Source organism: Colletes latitarsis, chromosome 9 (assembly GCF_051014445.1).
Source record: "Colletes latitarsis isolate SP2378_abdomen chromosome 9, iyColLati1, whole genome shotgun sequence".
NCBI classification, from domain to species: domain Eukaryota; kingdom Metazoa; phylum Arthropoda; class Insecta; order Hymenoptera; family Colletidae; genus Colletes; species Colletes latitarsis.
Genome location: NC_135142.1, coordinates 16079082 through 16103670, shown reverse-complemented (window position 1 = coordinate 16103670; position 24589 = coordinate 16079082). Strand labels below are relative to the sequence as shown.

General features: G+C 28.5%; 5 protein-coding genes across 15 annotated transcripts; 2 read left to right on the top strand and 3 right to left on the bottom strand.

Moving 5' to 3' along the window:
* Nucleotides 1-624: 624 nt before the first annotated feature.
* Nucleotides 625-10294, bottom strand: Bsg25d (blastoderm-specific gene 25D). Of its 4 annotated transcripts, none has more exons than XM_076772449.1 (13): nucleotides 10277-10294; nucleotides 7680-8103; nucleotides 7428-7558; nucleotides 7066-7265; nucleotides 6734-6967; nucleotides 6234-6654; nucleotides 5521-5681; nucleotides 5394-5452; nucleotides 5253-5317; nucleotides 4249-5148; nucleotides 3093-3813; nucleotides 2865-2965; nucleotides 625-2715 (listed from the first exon to the last, which is right to left on the bottom strand). In XM_076772449.1, exons 2-13 carry the CDS (start codon nucleotides 8059-8061, stop codon nucleotides 2578-2580), a joined length of 3513 nt encoding a protein of 1170 aa, XP_076628564.1. In that variant the 5' UTR covers nucleotides 8062-8103; nucleotides 10277-10294; the 3' UTR covers nucleotides 625-2577. The 4 variants fall into 4 exon arrangements, with proteins under 4 accessions (XP_076628564.1, XP_076628562.1, XP_076628560.1 ...); XM_076772447.1 differs by lacking the exon at nucleotides 10277-10294 and adding an exon at nucleotides 8859-9212; XM_076772445.1 differs by lacking the exon at nucleotides 10277-10294 and adding an exon at nucleotides 9013-9212.
* Nucleotides 10128-13863, top strand: Tos (Exonuclease tos). Of its 3 annotated transcripts, XM_076772452.1 has the most exons (10): nucleotides 10315-10377; nucleotides 10495-10614; nucleotides 10880-10960; nucleotides 11038-11141; nucleotides 11300-11515; nucleotides 11917-12204; nucleotides 12293-12503; nucleotides 12594-13390; nucleotides 13490-13601; nucleotides 13713-13863. In XM_076772452.1, exons 3-10 carry the CDS (start codon nucleotides 10933-10935, stop codon nucleotides 13721-13723), a joined length of 1767 nt encoding a protein of 588 aa, XP_076628567.1. In that variant the 5' UTR covers nucleotides 10315-10377; nucleotides 10495-10614; nucleotides 10880-10932; the 3' UTR covers nucleotides 13724-13863. The 3 variants fall into 3 exon arrangements, with proteins under 3 accessions (XP_076628565.1, XP_076628567.1, XP_076628566.1); XM_076772450.1 differs by having other exon boundaries at nucleotides 10128-10426; nucleotides 10880-11141; XM_076772451.1 differs by having other exon boundaries at nucleotides 10880-11141.
* Nucleotides 10487-14995, bottom strand: L(3)neo43 (cytochrome c oxidase assembly protein COX16 homolog l(3)neo43). Of its 2 annotated transcripts, none has more exons than XM_076772454.1 (3): nucleotides 14623-14995; nucleotides 14432-14543; nucleotides 10487-10601 (listed from the first exon to the last, which is right to left on the bottom strand). In XM_076772454.1, the coding sequence occupies exons 1-3, from the start codon at nucleotides 14721-14723 to the stop codon at nucleotides 10584-10586; spliced, it is 231 nt and encodes a 76-aa protein (XP_076628569.1). In that variant the 5' UTR covers nucleotides 14724-14995; the 3' UTR covers nucleotides 10487-10583. The 2 variants fall into 2 exon arrangements, with proteins under 2 accessions (XP_076628569.1, XP_076628568.1); XM_076772453.1 differs by lacking the exon at nucleotides 10487-10601 and adding an exon at nucleotides 13908-14046.
* Nucleotides 14996-16143: 1148 nt separating this feature from the next.
* Nucleotides 16144-18097, top strand: Lsm1 (U6 snRNA-associated Sm-like protein LSm1). 3 transcript variants are annotated; one of them, XM_076772195.1, is made up of 5 exons: nucleotides 16144-16287; nucleotides 16391-16699; nucleotides 16787-16905; nucleotides 17189-17373; nucleotides 17458-18097. In XM_076772195.1, the coding sequence occupies exons 3-5, from the start codon at nucleotides 16860-16862 to the stop codon at nucleotides 17629-17631; spliced, it is 405 nt and encodes a 134-aa protein (XP_076628310.1). In that variant the 5' UTR covers nucleotides 16144-16287; nucleotides 16391-16699; nucleotides 16787-16859; the 3' UTR covers nucleotides 17632-18097. The 3 variants fall into 3 exon arrangements, with proteins under 3 accessions (XP_076628310.1, XP_076628311.1, XP_076628312.1); XM_076772196.1 differs by having other exon boundaries at nucleotides 16161-16371; nucleotides 16528-16699; XM_076772197.1 differs by having other exon boundaries at nucleotides 16161-16371; nucleotides 16524-16699.
* Nucleotides 18098-18445: 348 nt separating this feature from the next.
* On the bottom strand, nucleotides 18446-23985 carry LOC143345518 (uncharacterized). 3 transcript variants are annotated; one of them, XM_076772728.1, is made up of 8 exons: nucleotides 23873-23985; nucleotides 23536-23781; nucleotides 23251-23420; nucleotides 22835-23044; nucleotides 22338-22714; nucleotides 21892-22251; nucleotides 20989-21780; nucleotides 18446-20409 (listed from the first exon to the last, which is right to left on the bottom strand). In XM_076772728.1, the coding sequence occupies exons 2-8, from the start codon at nucleotides 23658-23660 to the stop codon at nucleotides 19648-19650; spliced, it is 2796 nt and encodes a 931-aa protein (XP_076628843.1). In that variant the 5' UTR covers nucleotides 23661-23781; nucleotides 23873-23985; the 3' UTR covers nucleotides 18446-19647. The 3 variants fall into 3 exon arrangements, with proteins under 3 accessions (XP_076628843.1, XP_076628841.1, XP_076628840.1); XM_076772726.1 differs by having other exon boundaries at nucleotides 23536-23787; nucleotides 23873-23974; XM_076772725.1 differs by having other exon boundaries at nucleotides 23536-23962.
* Between the last annotated feature and the right edge of the window lie 604 nt (nucleotides 23986-24589).

The window sequence follows — 24589 nt, the reverse complement described above, 5'->3', positions numbered from 1 at the left end:
ACGACATATATTTATTATGATGGACCTCATTTTTAAACCTTGGAATTTTTTGGAACATCCCCTTGAATACAAAAAATACAAAAAATAACCTATGCAAAATCTGAAATTGATCGGACAACGGTAAGGCGTGGCACAACCAAATTTGAAATTTTTTATTCTTGTAATTCGGTTTTCTTCGTTTTAATTCACAGTTTCTATACAGTTTTGTATATCGTTGAATTTGTCTTTTTACATTCTATAAGAATATATGTAGACAAAAAAATGTATCATTGCATTAAAAGTAAAAGAAATAAGACTGATACATAAATAACGACGATATAACGACAGGGTGTTCAGCCACCCCTGGGAAAAATTTTAATGGAAGCTTTAAAAAATTATTAACGTTTAAAGTTCTGCCCGTACTGAATTTTTTTCTCGAAAATGCGCAGGATTTCGGGGGTATGTGTATTCACCAAAAATGATTGTAATTGACCCCCGTAACCGAAAACGCAGTCACATCAAAAGCATAATTTCAATTCTTAACAGGAAATAAGAATTCCAATGTTTTGATTAAAAATTTTGCTTTGTTTATATTCTTTACTTATCAGTATATTTTTTACACTATTATGTACAGTGTAATTACAATAGGAAATGCAGTTCTTTAATAACATGAGTTACAATCCTTAAATAACATTAACTCTTAACATTTATTGTTTTAATCCTTCAATTAACTTATAATATTACCATAATTTATTTTATTATTGCCGTTTAACATCTCGTTATGAAAAACTACAGAATGCTCGAAGACAAAATGATTTATAAGTAATAATATGTATATGGAGAAATATTCGATATTATAAGATAGTTACAAAGTTTGCATTAAAATCTTAATAAACATTAAGGCAAATGTGAAAGAACTTAGTTCGCTGCAACATGGAAATATGCAAATATTTATATAAATGGCATGTAAAAAATGTTCTGTATGGCAGCAATACAATTGAAATCAGATAAGTCTTATTAGGATACCTACTATACATAATGGATAAATCGTACATGCGTGATATATACACATACTATTACATTCAACATAGGTGAAGTTAAATATTATTGTATAGTATACAATCGCTCGTACGTATTTGGTTGAGTATTTTATATGAAATGATTTGCATTCGTGATTTGACCCAACTATTGAAATGTGGAACATAATATAACTAAAAATTTGATCATTATACTCTTAATCTTGATTACACATAACAAAAGTCTAAATTCGTAATATTGATTTTTCAAATAACATCAAACATCCAAGACACCGAAACTATAATATATTAATTTAAATAAATGAATTTCCAATGTAAACATTAAGTTTAAAAAAAAACTTAGACTTGATATTCTTTTAAATTATTGCTGTTTCATTTATATTACATTATATGTAAACAAACAAAAATTGTATTATAATTGAAAAATCAGCATCAGAATTCAAACTTTTTATAATTTTCTGATTTCTAAACATTTATGCGAATGCTAATAGATTCCTATATATACTGTGTACGTAAAATACATTTGTTTCATATAAGTGTTTCATTCTCAATATAAACGATACATACCAGAATGTAACAAAATAATTACTGTTATGTTAACAGTAATAATTGAAAGAAATTATGTATGTCACAAGTACTAAGCATGATTATCAGCGTCATATTTTACGCAATACTTTTATCTTTGGCATATACGTTAAAAAATCTAAACGAATAACTGTTACATGTCTGCATCATACATAATAACTTAAACAGTATAAACCTAAACGATTATAAGTTTACATATTTTTGCGCCATAATTAGTGATTGAATTGGTTTTTTTCATTCCCCTTGGTCTTTTGTAAATTATATATCTAAGAATGTAAATTCGTTGAGGTTGTAAAATATAATACATTTGTAACTGTAACTTACAAATAATAGAACAGATTATAAATTTGTATCAGCAATTATTAATATTATAAAGGAAATCACAAATAGCTTTACTAGATTTTTTATATCAAGAACTAATCTTGAATGTTTTAAATCCAATTAATAAAAATCAAGAGTTCGTAATATCATCCTTTGTTCATGATAATATACATAACATGACAATAAATTATATCAAATTTTATAGTAATGCAGTTCAATAGTCTCCTATGTTCGTATAAACAAGTTGAAACCTAAGAAATGTTTAATTCCGTTGATGTTGTAATACATACATATACACACACATACACGCGCGCGCACACATTTAAGGCATCAAAGCTAAAAGTAGTGTATACACATTTACTTTCTAAATATTAACCATTTTTGAGTTTTGAAACTATGTATTCTATGACCTAACGTCAATTCAACATTAATAATCTGTACTGAAAGAACTACAATTATAAATCTTATTTATTATCAATGGTTCTTTTAAAGACATTCTAACCGAAAAGAAACAATATGCATTATAATGATAATTTAAGTAAGACCACATTTATCCCAGAATCACACTTTGACGTTAGAACATTATTAACATTGTAACTAATACTTTATTAATAGAGCTCTGCTTTCTACGTATTAATAACGATTATTTGCAATATCATATTGAAGTAGATTCAGCATTCAGTCCTGTTAACATGTGATAATGCTGTTGTAAACGTTTCAAATTGGTTGATAAACATGCATTTTCTATATACAAATCTTTTACTAATATATCAGTTCGTGCCAATCGTTCAGCCTGTAAAAAGTTACATAAAAATATCAAAATATGTAACTGAATTATCTAAAATGTTCTAATGTATTGACGCTATACTATAATCATAATATTAATTAAAAATTATATTAGAAAATTTTAATATTTATTAAAATGTTTAAAAAATTACGAACCTGTTCTGCGCTTGTTTGAAATTCTATTTGCAACCTTTTTTGTGTACTACGAAGGAGGTACTGTAATTCCGATACTTCTAATCGATGTTGCGATATAATATCTAAAAAAATATCGTTACTTTAGTCATTTTTAATATTATAGTAAGGAGGTTCATAAATATAAATATATTTTAGGTATGCAATTTGAGCTATAAAAAATTCTTTGAACAAAATTATAAAAAAACTCACGTTGTAATACGCATTCAACTTGATATTGTTGTTGCTTAAAACATTCTTGCAACTGGTGTTTTTTACGCTCTTGCGTCTGAAGTTTTGTACTTAAGTTGTGTAGTATATTTAAATTTACACAACATACTTGTTTCTGTGCATTACTTTGTATACACTGACAATTTGCAGCTCTTAAAGTTTGTGACTTTAATGAATTCTGCATTAAGTCATATTCCTTACCGCGTATACTTTCATCTTTTGTGAAGTTTCCACAAACTTCTGTTGTCTTCCAATGGGATTCTGGCTTTTCAATTTTACACGTACTATTTACATCTCTGACAGAATACTGTGTATGCATTTGATGCAGATTACAATTGTTAATGCCCAAGTTTTCCTTTGTTACACATGGAATAAAGTCATTCGATAAGGCAGAAGATTCTAATATTCGATTGAATTTAAATTCTTCGGGAAGTTTACGAATATTATCGTTACATTGAGTAAACATGGAAGTAGATTCGCTGGACGGTTGAACATTAAATGAATTATTAGGAACATAATTTGATCGTATTAATAAAGGCGAAAATAGAAACTCGTCTGTAACTTGAACAGATATATCAGTCATTGTTGGCCGTTCTAAGGATTTCACTGTTTCATGCAAACATTTAATTTCTTTATCTTTCTGAGAAATTTCTTCTTCCATTTGGGTCTTCCATTTTTCGAATTCTTCATCAAGATCTAGATACTTTATAAATAAAATAATGTACAATTTTGTAAGTTGTATTTACTTATAAATTACTAAATTTTGATAACACTGTTAATAATAGATATAAGAGTCAAGAGAAAAACTATATACATAGTTTCTCTTAAGAAAATGTCAATGGCATTGAAAAGAATTTTTTTAACAAAAATTTAACACGCTTTAAAAAATGCTCAACTACTCATGAACATTTGTCTTTCAACTTAAATAAGAATAATTTTTTTACACGCCATCTCAACGAAATTTAGTAACTTCTATTGAAATTCTCTTTTCTTAATATAACGCTAAAAATGAAAAAAGTAAACTAAAATTTTAATTTAAAAAATTTAGTAGGACACTTTGTAACAAAAAGACATTTTATAATTACATGAAACAAAATATAATTACTCGTATACATACTAATAAAAATAGAAGACTTACTTGTTGTTCTAAATTGATCTTCTCTTCAATTGGAGACAGACGTCCACTACTTTTTACTTTATCTACTGGACTAATTAGTTCCTCATATTCTTCCATTTTAGCTATAAGTTCTGAAAACTTTTCATCGCTAATTTTTTGTTCTTGTTCAAAAAGTTGTCTTTCTTCTTCTAGTTTAGCAGTCCAATAATCTTCGCATTCTTCATATTCTATTTGCAATAAATCGAGACTTCTTTCTAATTCTGCGCATTGTTCAGTTAATTGTTTCTTTTCTGCAGCATGTGCTGTTTGAAGTTCTTGTATTTTTAAATTCAGAAAATTAACATCTTCAACGGACTCATTTTTCGCTAAATTTGAATTAATTTTTGTACTGATTTCATTTGTTATCTTTGCATGACTAAGCAAAGTGTCTTTTTCCTTACTTGACTTTGAATGATCCATAGTTGTATGTTCTTCTTTTCGAGGAGGATAATCTCTGAGACTTGGAACTTTATTTTGTGTTGCACTTTTCACATCTTGATTATTGAAATTATCATCGACATCACAATTATTCTCATTATTATTGGATAACGTAACTCGTTTAACAGAAAGAGAATTTTTATGTTGTTTAGAAACAACAAAGTCTCTTAACGATTCACTCGTTCGTTCTTCACATTCTGTTTCCATTTCGGATGCAATGCTTTTAATAGAATCTACTTCTTTAAAAATTTGCGCATTCGAATTTGATTGTAATTTCACGATTATTCTTGAGATTTCATCTCTAAATACACAATTCTCAAAAGTACACATGTTATTACTTGCTAGAATATTTTTTAATTGTTTTATAACCAAGTTTTTAACATTTTTTGAATCTATCTTTCTACAATTTTTCACATTCTCCTCTTCATTGGAATTACAAGGCATCTATGTAAATAACAAAGAAATTTTATAGGTTAAAAATGTATTTCACATTTTTATATCGAATATATTTTTAAATCGAATACTACAAATTATTAAACTCAACTTACGGATGTGGAATGTTTTAAAAGTACATCTAAGTCATCTTCTTCGTCCACTATAAATGCTTCTTTGTCTGAAGAAACATTTTTCATATTAATCTTTCGTAAATAAAGCGAAAACGTAAGTGAAATATGTAATATTCTTATTACCTTCTATTTCATCCGACTGAATGTTTCTTGCTACACGTTCGCTTGATAAATGATTCTGTCTACAATAACAAAATGTAAAATTAAATTTATTTCTTAAACATCAAATATATTCTACAATATACATTACCGTGTATCTTTATTATGGGTATAACGCAGTTTTAAAGTTTCTAATTCAGCCATAAGTTCATCATTTTGATCTCGTAAAAGAACAGCTTCCGACTGTATCTGCTTAATACGATCAACTAAATATATAACTTCTTGTTGATGCTTCATTTCTATATTTTGTGACTAAATAGAAAAGCAATAAACTTTATTACAAATATGAGAATTTTGTACATATTGGATGTTCCATAACATGCTGGGGACTACTTCAGTGATGAATATTTTTTTATTATTTTTATAACCCCTATCCACTTACTTCAGCAGTAAATAGGGATCATGAAAACAATAAAAAATGTTCATATAATCGTGTGCTACGCTTAACTTAATTGTCAAACTATACTCTTTGTATCGAAACTATTAATACTACCAAATCAAAAACTATTTATGAGAATATAACAATTTCTTAATTAACATTTTTGTATAAATTTGAAGTCCCTTATCTATCGATTTCAGATAGTAATGTATAATTTTATATCAAATCGTTTTGATACCAATTCGATAACAATTTCCATACCAATATTTTTATAATGAATACTTGATTAATACCAATATAAACTAAATAGACATTGATATTATTATAAATGTATCAAAAATAATAAACAAACAGCTTCTTACCACATGTTATGAAATACCCTATATACATACATGTATCTTGTTTATCAATTATTTTAGAAATACCTCATCATGTTCTGCCGCCAACATTTTCATCTGAATTAGCAACTCATTATTTGATTGTTTAAGTTTTTCAATTTGACTACGAAGATTCTCATTTTCAGTTTCTAAAATTTGATTTTCTTGTAACGTATTTACAAACTTATTTCTAATTTCATGATTCTCTTTCTGTAATGTTTGTATTTGATCGTCCTTCGATTTCAAAGCATTAGCACTTGTTTCTCGCTCAGAACTAAGTTGATTTGAAAGATCTAGTACAGTTTCAGAGTAACGTTGTTCGAGTTGTTTCCGTAAGTTTTGCACAACCTCTTCTTGTCGATTATGTTGCTCATCAATTTCTTGAGCGAGAGTGTTTGCTCGTTCATTAGCTTTTATAATATCAATGCGTAACTTTTCTTTCTCACCATTTATATTCTCTATCATAAGACTACAAATATAAAAATATTATTAATAAATTACATATTTTTGTTTCAAATGCTCTCGTTTACAATGTTTATAATACGTACTTTAAATTATGTAATTCCTCTTGATATAATATTAGAACATCTCGTAATAACATTATATGTGATCGAATTGCAGGATGATCTAATGAATCATTAAAATTCTTCAGTTCATCACACAGAGTAGTCGTTAAATCGGCTAGACATATTTCAGAATTTTTAAGACTGTCATCCGTTAACAAAGATGTATTCATACCAGAATGTTTCCATGTATCCAGAAAAGTATTACTCCGTGCGAAGCTATTATTTGATAAATAGAAAATAAATATATGTATATTTATTGAATATTAGATATTTAAAAACGAAGTTCATACTAAGTGGAACAATTATGACAGTACCTCGTTTTATGAGGCGGATGTGTATCAAAATTACGTTTTCTAAAATCTATTTCAGTTAATTCCTTTGCAGACTCATTATTCTTATCTAACGTTAATTGTTCTTCCACGATTGTCTTGTTCTGAAATATGATAAGAAATTCATCCAAACTGATTAATCCGTCACAATTTTGGTCAAGCTTCTCAAAGATGCATTGTATGATCTACACAGAAGATTATTTTTTATTACTTTAAAAACACTTGCCATAAACACCTTATTCTCAAAATCTGTTTCAAGCAATTTGATATAATAAAAAAAAAAATAAAAGTCTACAAGATTTACTAACTATGCGCATCATTATAAAAAGTAATAACTATGTAATTACTTGTTTTGGAAGAGTCGGAATTCCTAAACAATTGGTTATAAAATACATTGTTGCGGAATCTACATTTTCTTTTAAACAACTATTTATTTTTTCCCATAGACATTTTAATCTATTTTCATCTAATGTCACACCTGAAATGTAATATTTATTTTTAAAAACTATTTATTAAAAATAAAATGTCAGTTTCAACACGAAAGCTAAACAAAATTCTTAGTTTTTATTATTCTTAAATAATGTAGATATTATAATCACCTGTTTTTACATTAAGAATATCTATGCAAGAGCTGGAATTATTAGGCGTTACAGAACTACATGTTTTACTATCTACAATACATGAACTTATGTCACTTTGCGACTCTGGTGAAAAATCCTTATCTGCATGAGTAATTAATTCTTGTGTTTTGCCTAATAAAGTCAATAAAGCTGTTCTAAATTCTTGAAACGATATAGACTGTTTTTCTTGCTTATATTGCCAAATACAAGATTTTAGCTCTTCGCTCTGTTCTGTGAGATGTAATTTATGACATAAGCTAAGCCAATTATCTTCCTGCAATTCAGTTTCTTCTTTCGTTAAGCAACTTTGAAACACAGCATAAAGCTGTTGTTCATAAGGATCATTGTTGTGTTCATCCATGGCATCCTTTCATTGTTTTTTTTGTTAAAAAGTACAATAGATCTACAAATATAATTATATTATCTTTTATATATTTTTCAATATAAAAGTTAAATGAAATTAGATTCAAACACAATCGAAATTCGTAAGACTTAAACCTTACAATCTTACTTATTTTTTTATGGTCAGAAGGTGAAATATTCCTTTTGTTTTATTAGAAACATCCCAGCTTCGGACAACAAAGAGTTACTAATGATTGTAAGTACAATAAATAATATCAAATATTATGCAATTCAAATTTTGTTAAAATTTAAGAAATTAGACATAAATGGTTTCAAATATATACTTTTATTTACCACTATAATACAATTAATGTTATTTAATGAATCTATATGAAAACACGACTACACGTATTGAAAACTATAAACTAAAAAGAGTTACAAAATTTCTTTCCACTTGTATGCTTTGCAATTTATTAGAATTATTATTTACAATATAAATATTTTTAATATTCTTGGTTAAAAACTCTTCTATGTAAATTTCAAAAACTAATTCTGTTGAATGTTTTAAACATAATAGACACTGCGAAATATTTAAAATGATCAAAATGTACTTTCTTGATTCGACAATGAAAAACGTTAACCTAAGAAATATATCCGAAGATTTCTAATTTACGATATAAAGTAAATTAATAACACAAATGTGTGTATGTTGGTGATCTTTCGAACAAATCAATTGTTTCTTCAAATGAAAACCGTTACAATTAGTTTTCGTTATTTTTAGATTGCGTAACAAATATGTTGCAAAATAAATTATACCTGCAGTAGAATAATTGAGACTTGTACAAAATTTAGCAAATTTATAATAATTAGAAATGTAAGAGGAATGAACTGTGATTAACGAAATTCATTATTACAATCTTTTGTTATACGAGAAATTAAACATATACGTTATAAAATGATTATAACCTACCATTAAATTACAAAGTTCGTATCACGAGAAACACGTATCATGTATCTATATATGTATGTATATACATATCACAATACTATGCCGACGTAGGAACGATACACAGCACTAAAATATTTATCACGCTTATATAGTTCTACGCTTAACTGTTAAATTCAATTTGACAGTTTTTCAGGAAGTTTCAAACTTCTACTGCCTAAGTAATGTCATACGGTTATAAAAAAAAATAAACAGTTTAAATCTATTAAATCACAATGAGAAACGATAGGTGGCGCATACATGTGCGTACTGTGGCTTCTTTTCATCACGATTTAAATAATAGTGTAACAGTGCAAACAATTTCTGTTATGTTTATGCATGCATACTATGCTATATGTAAAGTTTCGCAAAATACCAATGCATTTTACAAAAACTGTAATATAAAATGCAAATAATGGTTTGAAAAAAAGTCTTACAAATTTAATAAATTGATTTGTTAGTTGACATACACAATGTAATTCTATATAAATTATATTTTTTAACTAAAGTGAAGAGACATTTACTTACATTTAAATCGGTTAAGAACGATTATATTCGTTCAAAATCTATAACTGAGACATTCAAACCATGCAGAAATCACTATAATTCACTATATGTTCAGAATTTTGATTTTGATAACGCGTATCGATTCTATTGATATCAATTTATAAATTTTGATCCAGTATCGATACGTATACAAAATGTGAGTATCAAAATACCGGTTTGATATTTTTATGAAAATATCAAGTATTTAGATATTTGTATATTTCTGTAATACGTGTAGCATGCTTATGTATTTATTAGAGGTGTGCAAGAACCCTATGTTCGGGAAGAGGTCGAGTTGGACTGGATTAGGTGATTCTCGAGAATTTCAAAATTCCTGAAGGAATCGGATTTCCCGAGCAATTGACTTTTTTGAGAATCTCAGCTCTTTCGAGAAACCCAATAAATTCGATAATCTCAACATTTTTGGGTACCCGTCCAATCTCGAAAAAATTTCGTGTTCTCGATTCGACCCAATATTTCAGGGTTCTCGGCTTCTGGCACACCTTTAGTATTCATACTTTCTTTTCATGAAAACCTTACACAGTTAATACTTCAGTTAGTAAATAGTACATCTAGTAATGATATATTCATCGATTATAGTTTTGGGCGGTAATGCGAATAACGGTGCAGTGGTGAAGATTCGTTTACTTGAATTTGTTATTGTTGTTCGTTATTTCTATTTAGTCTAAAATATGGGGATTACTGGTTTACTTCCTTTCTTAGAAAAATCTTCAAGGAGAACAAATATTAATCAGTTTACTGGTGGAACTGTTGCTATTGATTCTTATTGTTGGCTACATAAAGGTGTGTTTTCTTGCGCTGACAAATTGCAAATGGGACAGCCGACAAATGCGTAAGAAAGTTATTATAATTATATTATTTATCAAAATAATTTATTATATAATCGTTGTTACTCTTTAGATATGTTCAGTATTGTATGAAATTTGTACATATGTTGCTTACATATAAAATAAAACCAATTCTTGTATTCGATGGACGACATTTACCTGCTAAAGCCCAAACTGAAACTAAACGTCGAGAGTATGTATAATTCAGTTTTGTTTTCAAGTATTTATTCCATGCATTAGTAATACATATTGCATATAATTAATATCAAATATTAAATCAATATTCAATAGATTAACTAAAGATTTTTCAATAGAAAATCTTATTTAATATTAATTATAATTGTGTATTTATTTAATATAAACAATTGAAAATTTAAACGAGCAAATTTGAAAATATATATATATATATATATATTTATATTACCTTTAAAATCCTGGAATTGTATTTATGTATTTAGAGCTAGACAAACAAATCGTCGTAAAGGTATTGAGTTAATGAAAATGGGACAGTATGCAGAAGGAAGAAATTTATTACGAAGGTCTATAAATATAACACATGAAATGGCATTAGAATTAATTAAACAGTGCCAGGAAATGAATATTGATTGTATTGTAGCACCGTACGAGGCAGATGCACAGTTAGCATATCTTAATATCAATGGAATTGCTGATGTTGTGATTACCGAAGATAGTGATTTAACATTATTTGGTTGCAAAAAGGTTGATATTCTTTTGTGTATATTTTAAATTATTTTTATTTTATATGACTAATTTCATAAGCTCATGAATAATTTAAATATAAAACTAAATATATAAAATTAATCATATATGATTTCATAATTTCAGAAACAAATTTATTTTTCTCTTTTATATTATAGGTATTTTTTAAAATGGATATAAATGGTAATGGTCTTTTAATTGATCAAGAACGATTGCATCTTGCAATGAATATAAGTCCTGAACATTTCAGTATAGACAATTTTCGTTATATGTGTATTTTATCAGGATGTGATTATTTACCATCCCTTCCTGGTATTGGACTCAGTAAAGCAAAAAAGTTTATTATGATAAATACTGACTGTGATATACATAGGGTAATTATTCCGAAATTTATACGTATAAATTTTCTAAATATATACTCAAAGATTATACAGGATGTTCAGTTACCTTTCAGAAAAAATTTAATGGAAGATTCTAGAAGCCAAAATAAGATTAAAATCAAGCATGCTAATTTGTTAATTAAGGCTTCGTTAAAAAGTTATTAACGCTTAAAATTCAGCCTGTAGAACGGCAACCTGCAAACAGCTGCGTGCACGCGATAGATTGAGGCAGGTCGGTTCTAGTGATACTCACTCACAAAATTATAAGTACGATACGTCAGTAAGTAGAGTTTCTCATGCTGAGTGAGAACCACTAGGACCGACCTGTCGCGACCGACAGATTGCCGTTCTAAAGTAATGTAAAGTAATGTAAAGTGATTATATTTATATTATAGGCTTTAACACGTTTGGCGTCTTATTTAAATATGAAATCGCTTGTTGTAACGAAAGAATATAGGGATGCATTTATATTAGCAGTTATTACTTTTAAACACCAATTAGTATATTGTCCTTTGCAAAGAAAACAAGTTCGTTTAAATCCACCTGTGTTAGATGTGACAGAGGAACAATTATATTATGCTGGTGTGGAGACAAATCCAGATATCGCATTACAACTTGCTTTAGGAAACATAGATCCAATTTCTTTAAAGCAGCTTCATAACTTTGACCCTGATAAAATGAAGGTAAATGCTTAGAATAAATTCACTTCAGGAAATCTATTTACTGTCTCTTTATTACAAACTGAAAGTTATTTGAATTGATATATCTTAGAACCGAAATAACGAATCTACTGCATGGGGTCAAAAAGCAATTCGCCCTCAACATATTAGCATTTGGTCAGAAAAATATAAGTTAAAAGAAAATCCATTACAAGAATCTCAAAGTAAGAATCTCATGACGTGGCCAAATACCACTGGCAAGAAGATGGTTCTCCAAACAAGTCGCTTAAAAAAAACTATTTTGGAAAAACAGAATAATTTTGGTATGAAATGAATATATACATATTAGTAATAAACAGTTAATTAAATGTGTTTGAATATTTAAAATAATAACTTTACAAATATTGTTGTAGAATGTACAGAATTAAATCAAAAAGAAATTTTAAACGCATATGAGGAGACTAGAGTCCCAACGAACGCAGAAAACGACTTAAAAATAGATGTATATGCACTTAGTGAAGAAAAAGTGTCTCCTGTTTTAATTAGAAGAACAAATCCATTTTCAAAAGGGTCATCTAATAATAAAACTTCTCCGAGTCTTTTGTTTAACAACAGAAATCGAATAAAAGGAAGGAACATAATGCGTATTAAACGAACAATTATAAATGAAGAAACTGTAACAGAAAGTAAATTTTTTTCCAAATCAGCAGATGATGTAGAAAATGGTAATATTAAAGGAACCAACGATATGCTGTGTTCGCCCAATAATTCAAATGAAATTTTACTGGGACAAGAAAACGTACAATTGCACAAAACTGATGGAACAAATATTAATTTTCAAACTTGTGTGGTAACTAATGAAATGGAAACAGAATCACACTCTATGGATATAGATGAAGAGCATAATGAATTGTTTGAACCAAATCAATACAATAATGCAAAGTCGTCAGATAATTGTTGCAGTGATGATATAGGATCATATTTAGATGTAGAAATAAATGAATTAGACCCAAACAAAAGAAGTGAAGCATCGTACAATTTAGATAATTCATTGAATTTATCAAAATCTGATATAGATCCTGATTTCTTAATTCAACAAGAGGAAATAAGTACTTTAAATAGTAATTTGTTTAAATGGTCCAATACAAAATTAACTGCACAAATAGATAATAAAGTTAAACAATGCAAAAGCTCTATAAATTCTGGAGCAGTAAGTATTGCAGCTTTATTAAAAACATTTATATATTTCTTAAAAGTAACTCCTCACTGTGTAAACAACTAACATATATTAAAATATATATTTTTGTAGGCTGTAAATAAAAAAACAAATATGACAAACAATACACGTCGAAGCCAACAATTATGTTCAGTACAAAGACAACAAAGCTTATTAAGTATGTATGGATTTGAAAAAAAAAGAAGTAAGTATACTATACTAAAATGTTCGTAATTTATTAACAATTAATATATTATATAAAAATTTTCAATTCATAAAATTAATTCAAAATTATATGAACATCGTTTATTTACAGAAGTAGCATAATGAATACTTCACATACCAGGATTATTTGACATAAAAATGTGTGCTGTGCTACAACTATTATGCAAATGGATAATTATACAGACTGAATAAATGTGTTTATTTACAAGAGACGAAAATGTATGTATGTACATACAAATACAGTTTTCTTACTGTTAGAATAACTTTATACACATATATATAAATATATCATTAAAAATGTAATAAAATTCATTTATTTTTGCTACAAACAAGAAACTTTTCAAAAGAGAATATCAATTTTTTGTATTTTCTGTTTCCTCCCATGGTCTTGGTATTCGAACGTTACTCCAGTTATCAATATCTAACTGTTAAGGAACATTAACATACATTATTAAGTTATTATTTACAATTTCTGTTGTAGTACTATGATAATTTTATTTGTAACTACTTAAAAAGTGAACTACCTCATTGATTGCAATGATAATGAAATATATTAATCATATTATTGTAAAATATGTATAAATGAGGGACTTAATTCTGAACAATTTTTTCTTATACATGCTACCGCCGCTCGACTTTAGTTTTGAAATATTTGCAAAAAATTGTTGTTATTCCATAAAATTAAATTCTAATACCACCGACATTAATTTGAGTATGAAGAGGGGTTAGGTTTTGATTATTATCATTTGTAATAATAAAATTACATAATACATTACACAATATTTAAAATTAACTTCATTTTTTACTTACCTTTTTAAGATTTTCGTATTCTGTTTCCAAAGGAAGGATTTCGTTCATTTTAATACCCTTTTTGTCGAACTCTTTCTTTATTTCATATGATGAAATTTTTCTATATTTATACCTAAAGAGATTAAACGAAAATAAATAATAATCGTTAATAATAAATTATAAAAGCAAAAAACATACATGAAAGTACATACTTTATTGCTGTAAATTCGCGGATAAGAAATGATCCTCCTATGACAAGGATCATAAATGGCAGAAAATGTTTAAATATTTTACCCTCATAGAATCTTGACATTATACTAAAGGTTATGTTACACACCGGTGACAGTGAGATTTAAGTTATCGCCTTATCGTGCATGCCACTCAAAGAATGGCGATGTATACATGTAATCACTTTATTAGGCATCAAAGTCTAAAAACACATTTTCATGTGCTAATAGAAATTATGACTTTTATTGTTATTAAAGTTTATAACAATATGACAGTTTTTGCAACTGTTTTCACGTGCAATTCAATGTTATAACATCTATCTAAATTGGTAATGCTAATTACATATTGGTTGTTATCTTATCGCGTGAACTTAGGTTTAATACACATAGCGCTGCAACGGGAATTAATTGAAACTCGATTAACTACCATCGAGTGCAGGATCATGTAACTGCATTCAAATTAGGAGCGAAATTCAAACGGATTAGCATATTATAATGTACAATGCTTTTGTATGAAATTCAACGTGGGCGATCAAGCAGAGGGAAGTCAAGTGTCAAGAAAGAAAAGAAAGCATTTCTTAGAAATACTTGGTTCATTTTCTAAAAACCGCGTCGAATTGGAATTTCCGTCGTTTCCTGACGAATTTATTACGAACCGTACTGAATTATCTATTTCTGCTAAATCTCGCGAGGATCTTGAAACACAGCGGGGCTCTTGCAGTTCTTCACTTTGCGTTTCCGTTCATTTTCTCTAAGAGGGCCATAAGTTTTCTTAAGGGTTGCTTTAGCCCATTAGCTAGCTTCGCTTTCTCTCTGGACTCCCATGCTTTCTCTGGTAGTTTAGAATATGCACTCGGTATTTATATACGTGGATGTAGAAGGATTTCACACAGGACTCAGACACGTTTTTCAGTTAACAATTCATCACAACGTACTTTTTAAATATGTACAGTTTGTAACAGTGTTGCCAAAATAGACACTCTTACAAGTGGTACCAACATTGTATTCCATTATAACAATATTCTCTTACCACATGTGCGGCACATGATGTGCCTGCTACGAGCACGGTCGCGTAGCTTCCACCTCCACGCGGCTCGGGGGTGAATCGTCGATCGAAAAAGATCCTGACGGACGGGGTAGGGCACAACCCCCGATTGAATCAAGACAACCCGGCAGGAGGATTTAGAATTTTCCTGGAGAAGGGATGAACGTCGAGGATCACGAGAAGATCTTCGCGAGGCAGCAGAAAAATTTTCAATTCCGACGAGTTTGTACCAAAGAACCTTTTTCCGAGTCGACTCTATAATAAACGAAATTCGCTGAAGTCACGCCGAAAACACTTCAAGTTTTTTCATTTGCGCGCCTTGCCGAACAGAACGGTTCAGCGCTCTAAGAGCATCAACCTACCTCCTCATTTCCCTAAACCGCCGATTCGAGATCGGGACGTAACTGCGTCAATGAGCATCATGATTATTCATGATGCTTTTGCAGATTATCGAGAGGACAAATTAACAAATGACGAGCTACACTAGGTATTCATAGTAGTGGTATTTCTTATTGAATCCCTATTTTTTGGTTATAGTTTATAGTGGTTATACGCTGGTGACTTTCCTCTTAGATAGGAAGAATTGTTGCTAATCATAAACTGATGTAAGAATTTAAGGAATGAGGATTAATAGTGGATCTAAATGGATCATTGGTACAATTTACATTTTCTAATGTATTAATGTTTACGTATGTACTATTTTTATAGCCTCGAAATTCACTTATCTTCTTATTCGTATACTTTATTTACTACGAAAGATTAATAACAGTATGATGATGCTGATTATGAAGAACTAAATTTAAACAAAATATATATAAATAAATAAATATATATAATTCAGTTAGAGTACATTCAGTACTTACTGAGCAATGATGAAAGTTCATGATAAATTTGACCTAACAAAACTTCAGTAACAATTTATCGATCTATGCGAACCTTCTTTATGTGAAATGTGGAAATGATAAAATTGACAAGTTTTTTCTTCTAATTTTACATAATTAATACCTGCAAAAATTAGTAAGTTGGTAATAATTAATAAATAGAAATGATTAAGAAATCGTCGATGAATAACTGAGATGATTTTGACTTTAAACTCTACTGCAGGTTAAGTTTGTGTATACGACTCTTGTTTGTTTTAATTGGAAAGTTATTTCTACAAGTAGAAAAAAATCGCAAAATGAACATTTTGCCAGGGACAGCATCTCTTCTTGAAGAACTTGACAGTATGTATTTTTGTTAGAATTGTGTCATTTTTTAGGTTATACCGGTACATTATTATATCTTTTTAATTTATTCACCAAAAATATCAACTTATTTTTGTGTAAATAAACAGCGTTCACGTATTAAAAAAAATGAAATATCAAGATCAGTATAAAAGGAACATTTTGTATCCATAGTCCCTGTACGATTTCTTTCAAGCACTGACAAACTAATAAGCTTTTAATAAAATTTATATAACTTGCTTACTTTCATTATCATAAAACATTATGTGTCATTTTGATTTAGAAAAACTTATGGTTCTACTGAGAGATGGCAGAACCTTAATTGGATATCTCAGAAGCGTTGATCAGTTTGCTAATATAGTACTTCATCGTACAATCGAAAGAATTCATGTTGGTCGGGAATATGGAGATATACAAAGAGGAATTTTTATTGTGAGAGGAGAAAATGTAGTTCTTCTAGGAGAAATAGTAATATTTTTACTTATAAAATTATTTAATATTTTTAAAGAAATTATATTATATTTATATTGGATGATTTTAATCCTATTATAGGACAGAGAAAAGCAAAGAGACTTACCATTAACTAAAGTATCTGTAGATGATATTTTGGATGCACAAAGACGAGAACAGGAATTAAAACAAGATCAGAAACGGTTAATAAATAAAGCTTTAAAGGAGCGAGGTCTATCATACATTCCAGACATGAGTCACGATGATATGTTTTGATCTACACCTATGTCTTTAACTACCATCACTTTGTCATCAATATCTTTAGACAGTTCTGAAAGTTATGATACCTGTTACACATCGATTTCTTTTTGAGGGTATGTAATGATGATAGCTTGTAAAGTGTGAGTATATTATACTATTATAAAAACAGCAGTATTTATATTAATATTGTTCAATTTCCTTAAAAAACTATCATAGTACAAGATGAATTGGTGTATATAACATTAAAATGAAACATTGTTATCATGAATAATGAGAATTTATACAATATTACTCTTATTATATTAATGCTGTATCTAATGTGAAGAATATTCACATTACATTCTATCATATTTTTCCGATTCTACAAGTTTTCTGTTTTGTGTAACTATTACATTTAAATAGAAATCTATTGTAATTCATGTATGGTCTTTTTGTGATTTATATTAAACTCCCAAATATACACATTAATGACATTTATAAATTTGTAATAATCTTATATTTTTCTCCAATTAATTTTACATGCCTTTTTTTAATATATATAATTCTTATTCCAATAACTAACTTATAATTGAAACTAGAAATATGTTTAAAAAAAATAAGCACATAACAAAGACTTTGTGTTGGTTTAATACACAAAATATTGCATGCAAATACTACGTATGTTTTGTGTTTAATAAATTTATGAATTATTAAAAATTTATTTTATAACTAAAAGTATTAATTTTTTTAGTAGAAAATCATATAGACGCAAAAATCAAATAAAAATTATCAAATTTATAGTGCATATAGTAACATATATGCATTATAAATTACTGAACATTTACTCATTATTTGATAATAAAAATTCCTTTTTACAAATGTTCATATTATAATTTATTAAATAATTTATGAAATAAGAAAGATTCGATGTTTCTAAGTAAATATTAATTATCGTCTATAAGCTATTTACAGTGAAGTTTAAATGTACATATTCAGTAATATTTAGTACGTTGCATTATAGAACATACATACAAAATTTCTTTTTCATTTTCATACATCGCCACCTTAAAAACACGTATATTTGTTACATTGATAAAGTAATAGTATTGACATTAGAAATTTTATGCAAAATTTAATTTGAAATTTTCATGTTTGGTATGAGTCTAAAAAATGTAATTAAGTGTAATAGTTTCTAATGCAACAAGTAATAAACAAATGTACATAAGATCTGATAAAATTGGTGTGCAAAAAAATTTATTTATAGATTAATAATTTATGAAAATATGTGTCGTACAAACGTGTAAGCAGTACAGTTGTCATCCCTCGAAGTACGCGGTTTTTTTGCGATTTTTGTATTTGCCGCGTTCTCCGAAGTCGCAATCTTTCCGCCACTACAAATGATAATTTTTTACAATATAGATTCCTCAATGATATGTGTATTAAAATTAAAATTAAATGTGGGAGAAGGAAGGACACCATATAAAAATATTTTGAAAGAAATGCAAAAAGAAATGTGTCTCGTATGTGCCTTCCTGAATAACACTTTTTCTCTGTAATCCTTGTATTATGATTTCTGGTTAACAGAAATTTGAAGTGGGAGGGGGGGGGGGGGGGAATAAGAGAAGACTGATACGCAGTAATGGGAGTTCCAAACCTCCACGTACTTCGAAGGACAACTGTCTATAAAATAAATGTGCAATTTATACTTTAGTACAAAACTGTTTAGGATATAAATATTACAAATTTGTATACATCATATAACGAAAATATGCTTTTCTTTGTTATTATGAGCAAACAATTGAAGTAAACAAAATCTGAAGACAAACGTACACAATAGAATTATACCGTAAAATCTTCTAATACCATAAACAAACAAACCTAACTGTTTTGTAGGTTTTTATGATATTGTCAATTTTTTTTCTAAGATAAAACGTACTACTAAAATAAAAAAAAACATATATTTGCATAATTATATGAAAGTTAACGTATTATTAACACTATAGTTTTGAATTACATTGATCTTCATTTATACTTTAAGTATATCATTTTGCCTCAAAACGAAGTTTCTTGAAACGTATCTTGTACTTTTACTGAATTTAATGTCGATTCGCTTAATTGTTTGTACTTAAAACCTTGTCCCCGTATATTTTTTGATGTTTTATTTTCTTTTATTGATCTTTTGGAATCGTTACGTTGTAAACTAGTTGCCCGTTTCCTCGGCGAACTTGCAACTTCGTCGTTTTTTCCTGAGGAATGATTTGCGCTATTAATGCTACCAGAAGCAATACCGGAAGTATCGGATTCTGGATCATTTCCATTCAAACAGCAAAGTAAACTGTCAGAAAGGCGATCTTCGTTTAAGATGTTTAAGTCGGACTCTGATTGCTCAAAATCCCCTGCACGTGATGAAAAACTGAGATCAACAGGACTAGCAGTTAAAACACTTCTAGATAACAAATATTCTCTAAAGGTGCTCGTTATGGACATAGTACTTTGCTGAGTAACTGTACAACAGTCATCTGCAACAGATGTGAAAAATTTCCGCTTTCCTGCAACATCAGTACCGATGTTTTCTTTCTCTTCCAAATCAATACTTTCTCCATAAATGATTTCACTGTCTGTACTATTAGGTCTTTGAGATTCCTCTAAAATTGAAGTACAGTTTCTTGGTCTAATTATATCAAGATTTGAATTACGCATGTTGTTAGATACATTATGTTGATTCCAACTATTATTAACGCTGGCAAGATTACAAAGGTTTGAGCCTGAAACCATCATCACTGGTTTTCTAGATCGTGGTGTCATCATTGTTTCCTGTAATCAATGTAAAAAATTATTTTTAACTGTTAAATTTTATTTATCATACATACATTGGCGTTCATAAATATAAGGATACTTGGCCGAAACGTTGTTAATCTTTAGATATTATAACTCGTAAAAAAAATAAGTCATTCAATAATCTTCCTAGAGATATTTTAAAGGTTAAATCTTCTACTTCCACATTCCTAAGTTGAATTTCTTGTGAGGTTCTTTTATACAAAAAAGAGAGTAGAAAAGTAAAGAGAGTGTCACTCTAAATAATTTTTCAAATTTTAATGATCTCCAAAAGTTTAAAAAATGTCGTACTCATCTAAAACTACCATGAATTTGAAAATTAAAGCCGCTTCTTTACAACAACCTCTTCAAAAATTGACACTCTTCAACATTCTTTTTGCTTTCTTACTTGCTTTTTAATGTAAATAGATCTTTGAGAAAACTCAATGTAAGGATGTAAAAGTAGAGGGTTCAGCCTTTCAAATAATTCTAGGAAAATCATTGTAAGATTTCTTTTCACGATGTTACAATGGTCCAAATTTTAACAAAAGTAATATTAGAAAAAAAGTAAATACATACCTGCATTGCTTTAGTCATCTTAGTTGCGCTTTGGGTAATTGGACTTATGCTCTTATCATTATTAGTAATAGGAGTTAACATGTATTCGTTAGTAACTAAGCTTTTGCGCAATAAATTTGATGGTGTTGATGTATGGGCGACATATACATTCCAAAACCTATTTTTTACAATAGGAGATAAGTGAACACATGCGCTGTCAGTGTGTAATTCTATTTTTGAACGATCCAGTAGCTTTTTGTTGCTTTCAAAACATTTTGAAGAAGAAGCAATATCTACATTGGTTACTTTCGATACTGATAATGTAGGTTCTGAATTTTGTCTGATTAATTCATTTTCTGTAGTTTCATACAAAGTACTCTGAGAAGAATACATATCAGGTGGTTCGCTAAGTTGTCTAGATATTTTAACAATATTAGATATAGAATCACTATCATGTCTTAAATTGTCAATATTAAAACGTTCATCTTGCGAGGATGTGCTTCCATCGCCTATTTTTGAATATACAGAACCATTTATATGTGAATCTCCAAATCTTTTAACTGAGTTGTTTATACTCCATTCATGATACTTTTCGTTTATTTGTTCTTCCTTTATATTTACAAATTTCATGAACATGGCCTTTCTCTTGACTTTGTAATTCCTCAACGTAGGTGTATTAAGACTACCAGTACTATTACTAATATGTTTAGTATGAAGAAAACTGTCATTATTTGTGTCACAGTTTTCTATGCTAAGTTCATCATCTGATTTACTAAACAGTATTTTTGTTTGAAGTAATGATTTTTCTAGATTCTGTACAACAATACGCATGCAAACAAAATATACATTAATTTTAAGATAACCATGCTGTTAAAAACATAATTTATATAGATTGTAGAAAACAACATTCTGAATATGCCTTACCGATGATAATATATTTTCTTCGCTACTCGATCTAGTAATATTACAACCTATATTAAGATCAATAAATTTTTTATGTCCCAAGATTTTCTTCTGAAATATATGCTTCTTAATCGAATCTCCAAGACTTTTAGTTCGACAATTTTTAACTTGTCTTGGCGTGCCTTGACCATTTTCTTTGTTAAATTGTTTTACAAGTCTACGCTTTTTAGCTGATTCTGGCATAGCTTGTATATGAGCATAAAGTTGAGCTAAAGCTGCTTGAGTATCTTGCGTAGAATTTGCTTTTGCTGTTAATTTATGATCTACAAAACTAAACACAGTATGTGCTGTACCTGTTGTATCTGGTATAGATTCATTCAACTGAAACAATAAATATTTCAATAAATTATAGCAATTACTTGAAATATTAGTTACATTTAACTAATTTAAAAAAGAAAAAGAATTACATCAATATTTTTAGGACTCAACAATTTCCTTTCTTGTTCTACCCAATATGCTCTGATATCCGTAGCTAACTTTGGTGGAATTTCAAACAATTCTATTCCTTTCCTAATCATAAAAGCAACTAAGCATGATAAGTTTTGGGAATTAATATGTAAAGCTTCTGGTGATAATTTTCTTGGACACATCAAATGTGGTGTGAAAAGTGTAGCAAGCGTATCACAATTCATTTTATTCTTACATTCAAAACTGGCTGTTTTATTAAGAAGCGTTAAAACATATTTGAGTAAAATTCTGTTCATAGATGGTAAAAGTAACAAAAGCAATTGCAGAGATCTTAATAATTTTGCGTCATTGCCATTTGCATCAGAGCTGCATAATTCTGAAATAAAAAACATATGTATTTTATTGCAAAAGGAATGAAAAAATTGTACATACGAAAACATAATCATAGCTCAAGTATGAAAATATGTGCAATTATACGAGTTTGTAAATATTTTACCAGCAATTTGACAATGTGCAGGGTAATGCAAATCCGATAACAATGGTTCTGGCAACTCTGCCAGAAATCCCTTTAATACTGATGCACAGTCATGAACACTATATTGCCCATCATTAAGGCTTAATGGAATGCCTTGATACATTGTGACCTTTAAATCTTGTTGTCTTGTCAATTTACCAGTACGTCGAAATATGCCCTCTTGAATAATGTCTTTAAAAATGTTAAAGAAATGAATAAAAATAAAAGAGAATTATTTTAACTATTTATAATGAAATTAATTTACAGATGCTTGTAACCAAACTATTCAAATGTTACGTTCAAATCGTATCTGTGCATCATTTCAATGCAAGGGATTAAAAGTATTATCTATATAATAATGTTGCAAGTTTCTAGAAACTAATAAGATCTACACTTACTTTGTTCCTTGGATAAATACTCTATTAATTGTTTCACTTGGTTAATTCCATCCTCTGTCAAACTAGCACCTTCTACCCCTTTTTGTAAGTTAATTGTTGATTTAGGTTTCTTTGTAAAGCTTAAGAGACCCCATTTCTTTAATTTTGCTTTTTCATTGAAGCAGTCGTTGCTACATAATTTAATAATTAATTTTATAACGTATGAACTCAGTTTCATAAAGAATTTATCAAATTACAAAATAATGTTATACATAAAAGTTTGTATAACATTAATGTTCGACTTACTCCTCGGTATTAAGATCCAATTCGAAAGACAAATGCATTTTGACGAGGGTGTGAAACTGTTCTGGATTGACTTTTCGCATTCTAAAAGCCAATTTGCCATCCACACTATCGTTAAAATCTTCCATTGTCAATATCACTATAACGACAATTTAAACACGTTCTGACATCTTCAAATCTTATACGCACACTCGTTACCGTATCATCAACGGCGGTTATTTTCGTTACGTCTAGATAATTGCTCTTTCGCTATAACTGCAATGTTCATGTATTTGCACAAACAAAACATTTTTTATAAATTAACTGGTCTATACCTATAAGATAAATTACGTGACAATACCATTTTCATCCATTCGTATTTGAACTAGCTATACAATCCTTCAACCAATCCAACTATCCGATATTTGCCATTAAGTATTAATAACATAAAACAGAATATAAGTCTAACCTATAAGATAAAACTGAATGTAATAAAACTTTCCGAAATTCACCATTAGAGGGCTATGAACAATATCCAATTCTTGCAAGTTGTAAGTTCTCTAATAGCACCAAATTTTATTTGAATTATTATTTAAACAGAATACATTTACATATATTTATTAAAAGTGAATAAATTTCATTTTATTATAATGTAAAACAAGAAATAATTTTTTTAGTGACATATCGGTGATCTATATTGTATTCAATTAGAAATTACGTATAAACAAAATGTTACGTGATCAGTACAGAGCTGAAACGGTAGGAGTTTTAATTCACAATTCTTTAATAATAGATAATTATTATAATATTAGATTTTTTCATAACTGAATGGATTATGAAATTTTGAACATAATTTACAAACAAAGCACAATGTATTATATATTTAAATTGCTTTTTGTATAAAAATTTAAGTGACTATGTATCGGTACACTGATCTTCTTGTCTACCTAATAACTAATCGCATGTTTACTTATTATAAAACATTAATTTAACTAATGTTTAGGAACGTTATTCTGAGAAACATTAATAGAAAGAGATTCATATAAAAAAAAATTAAGAACCACTGTTTTACCCTATG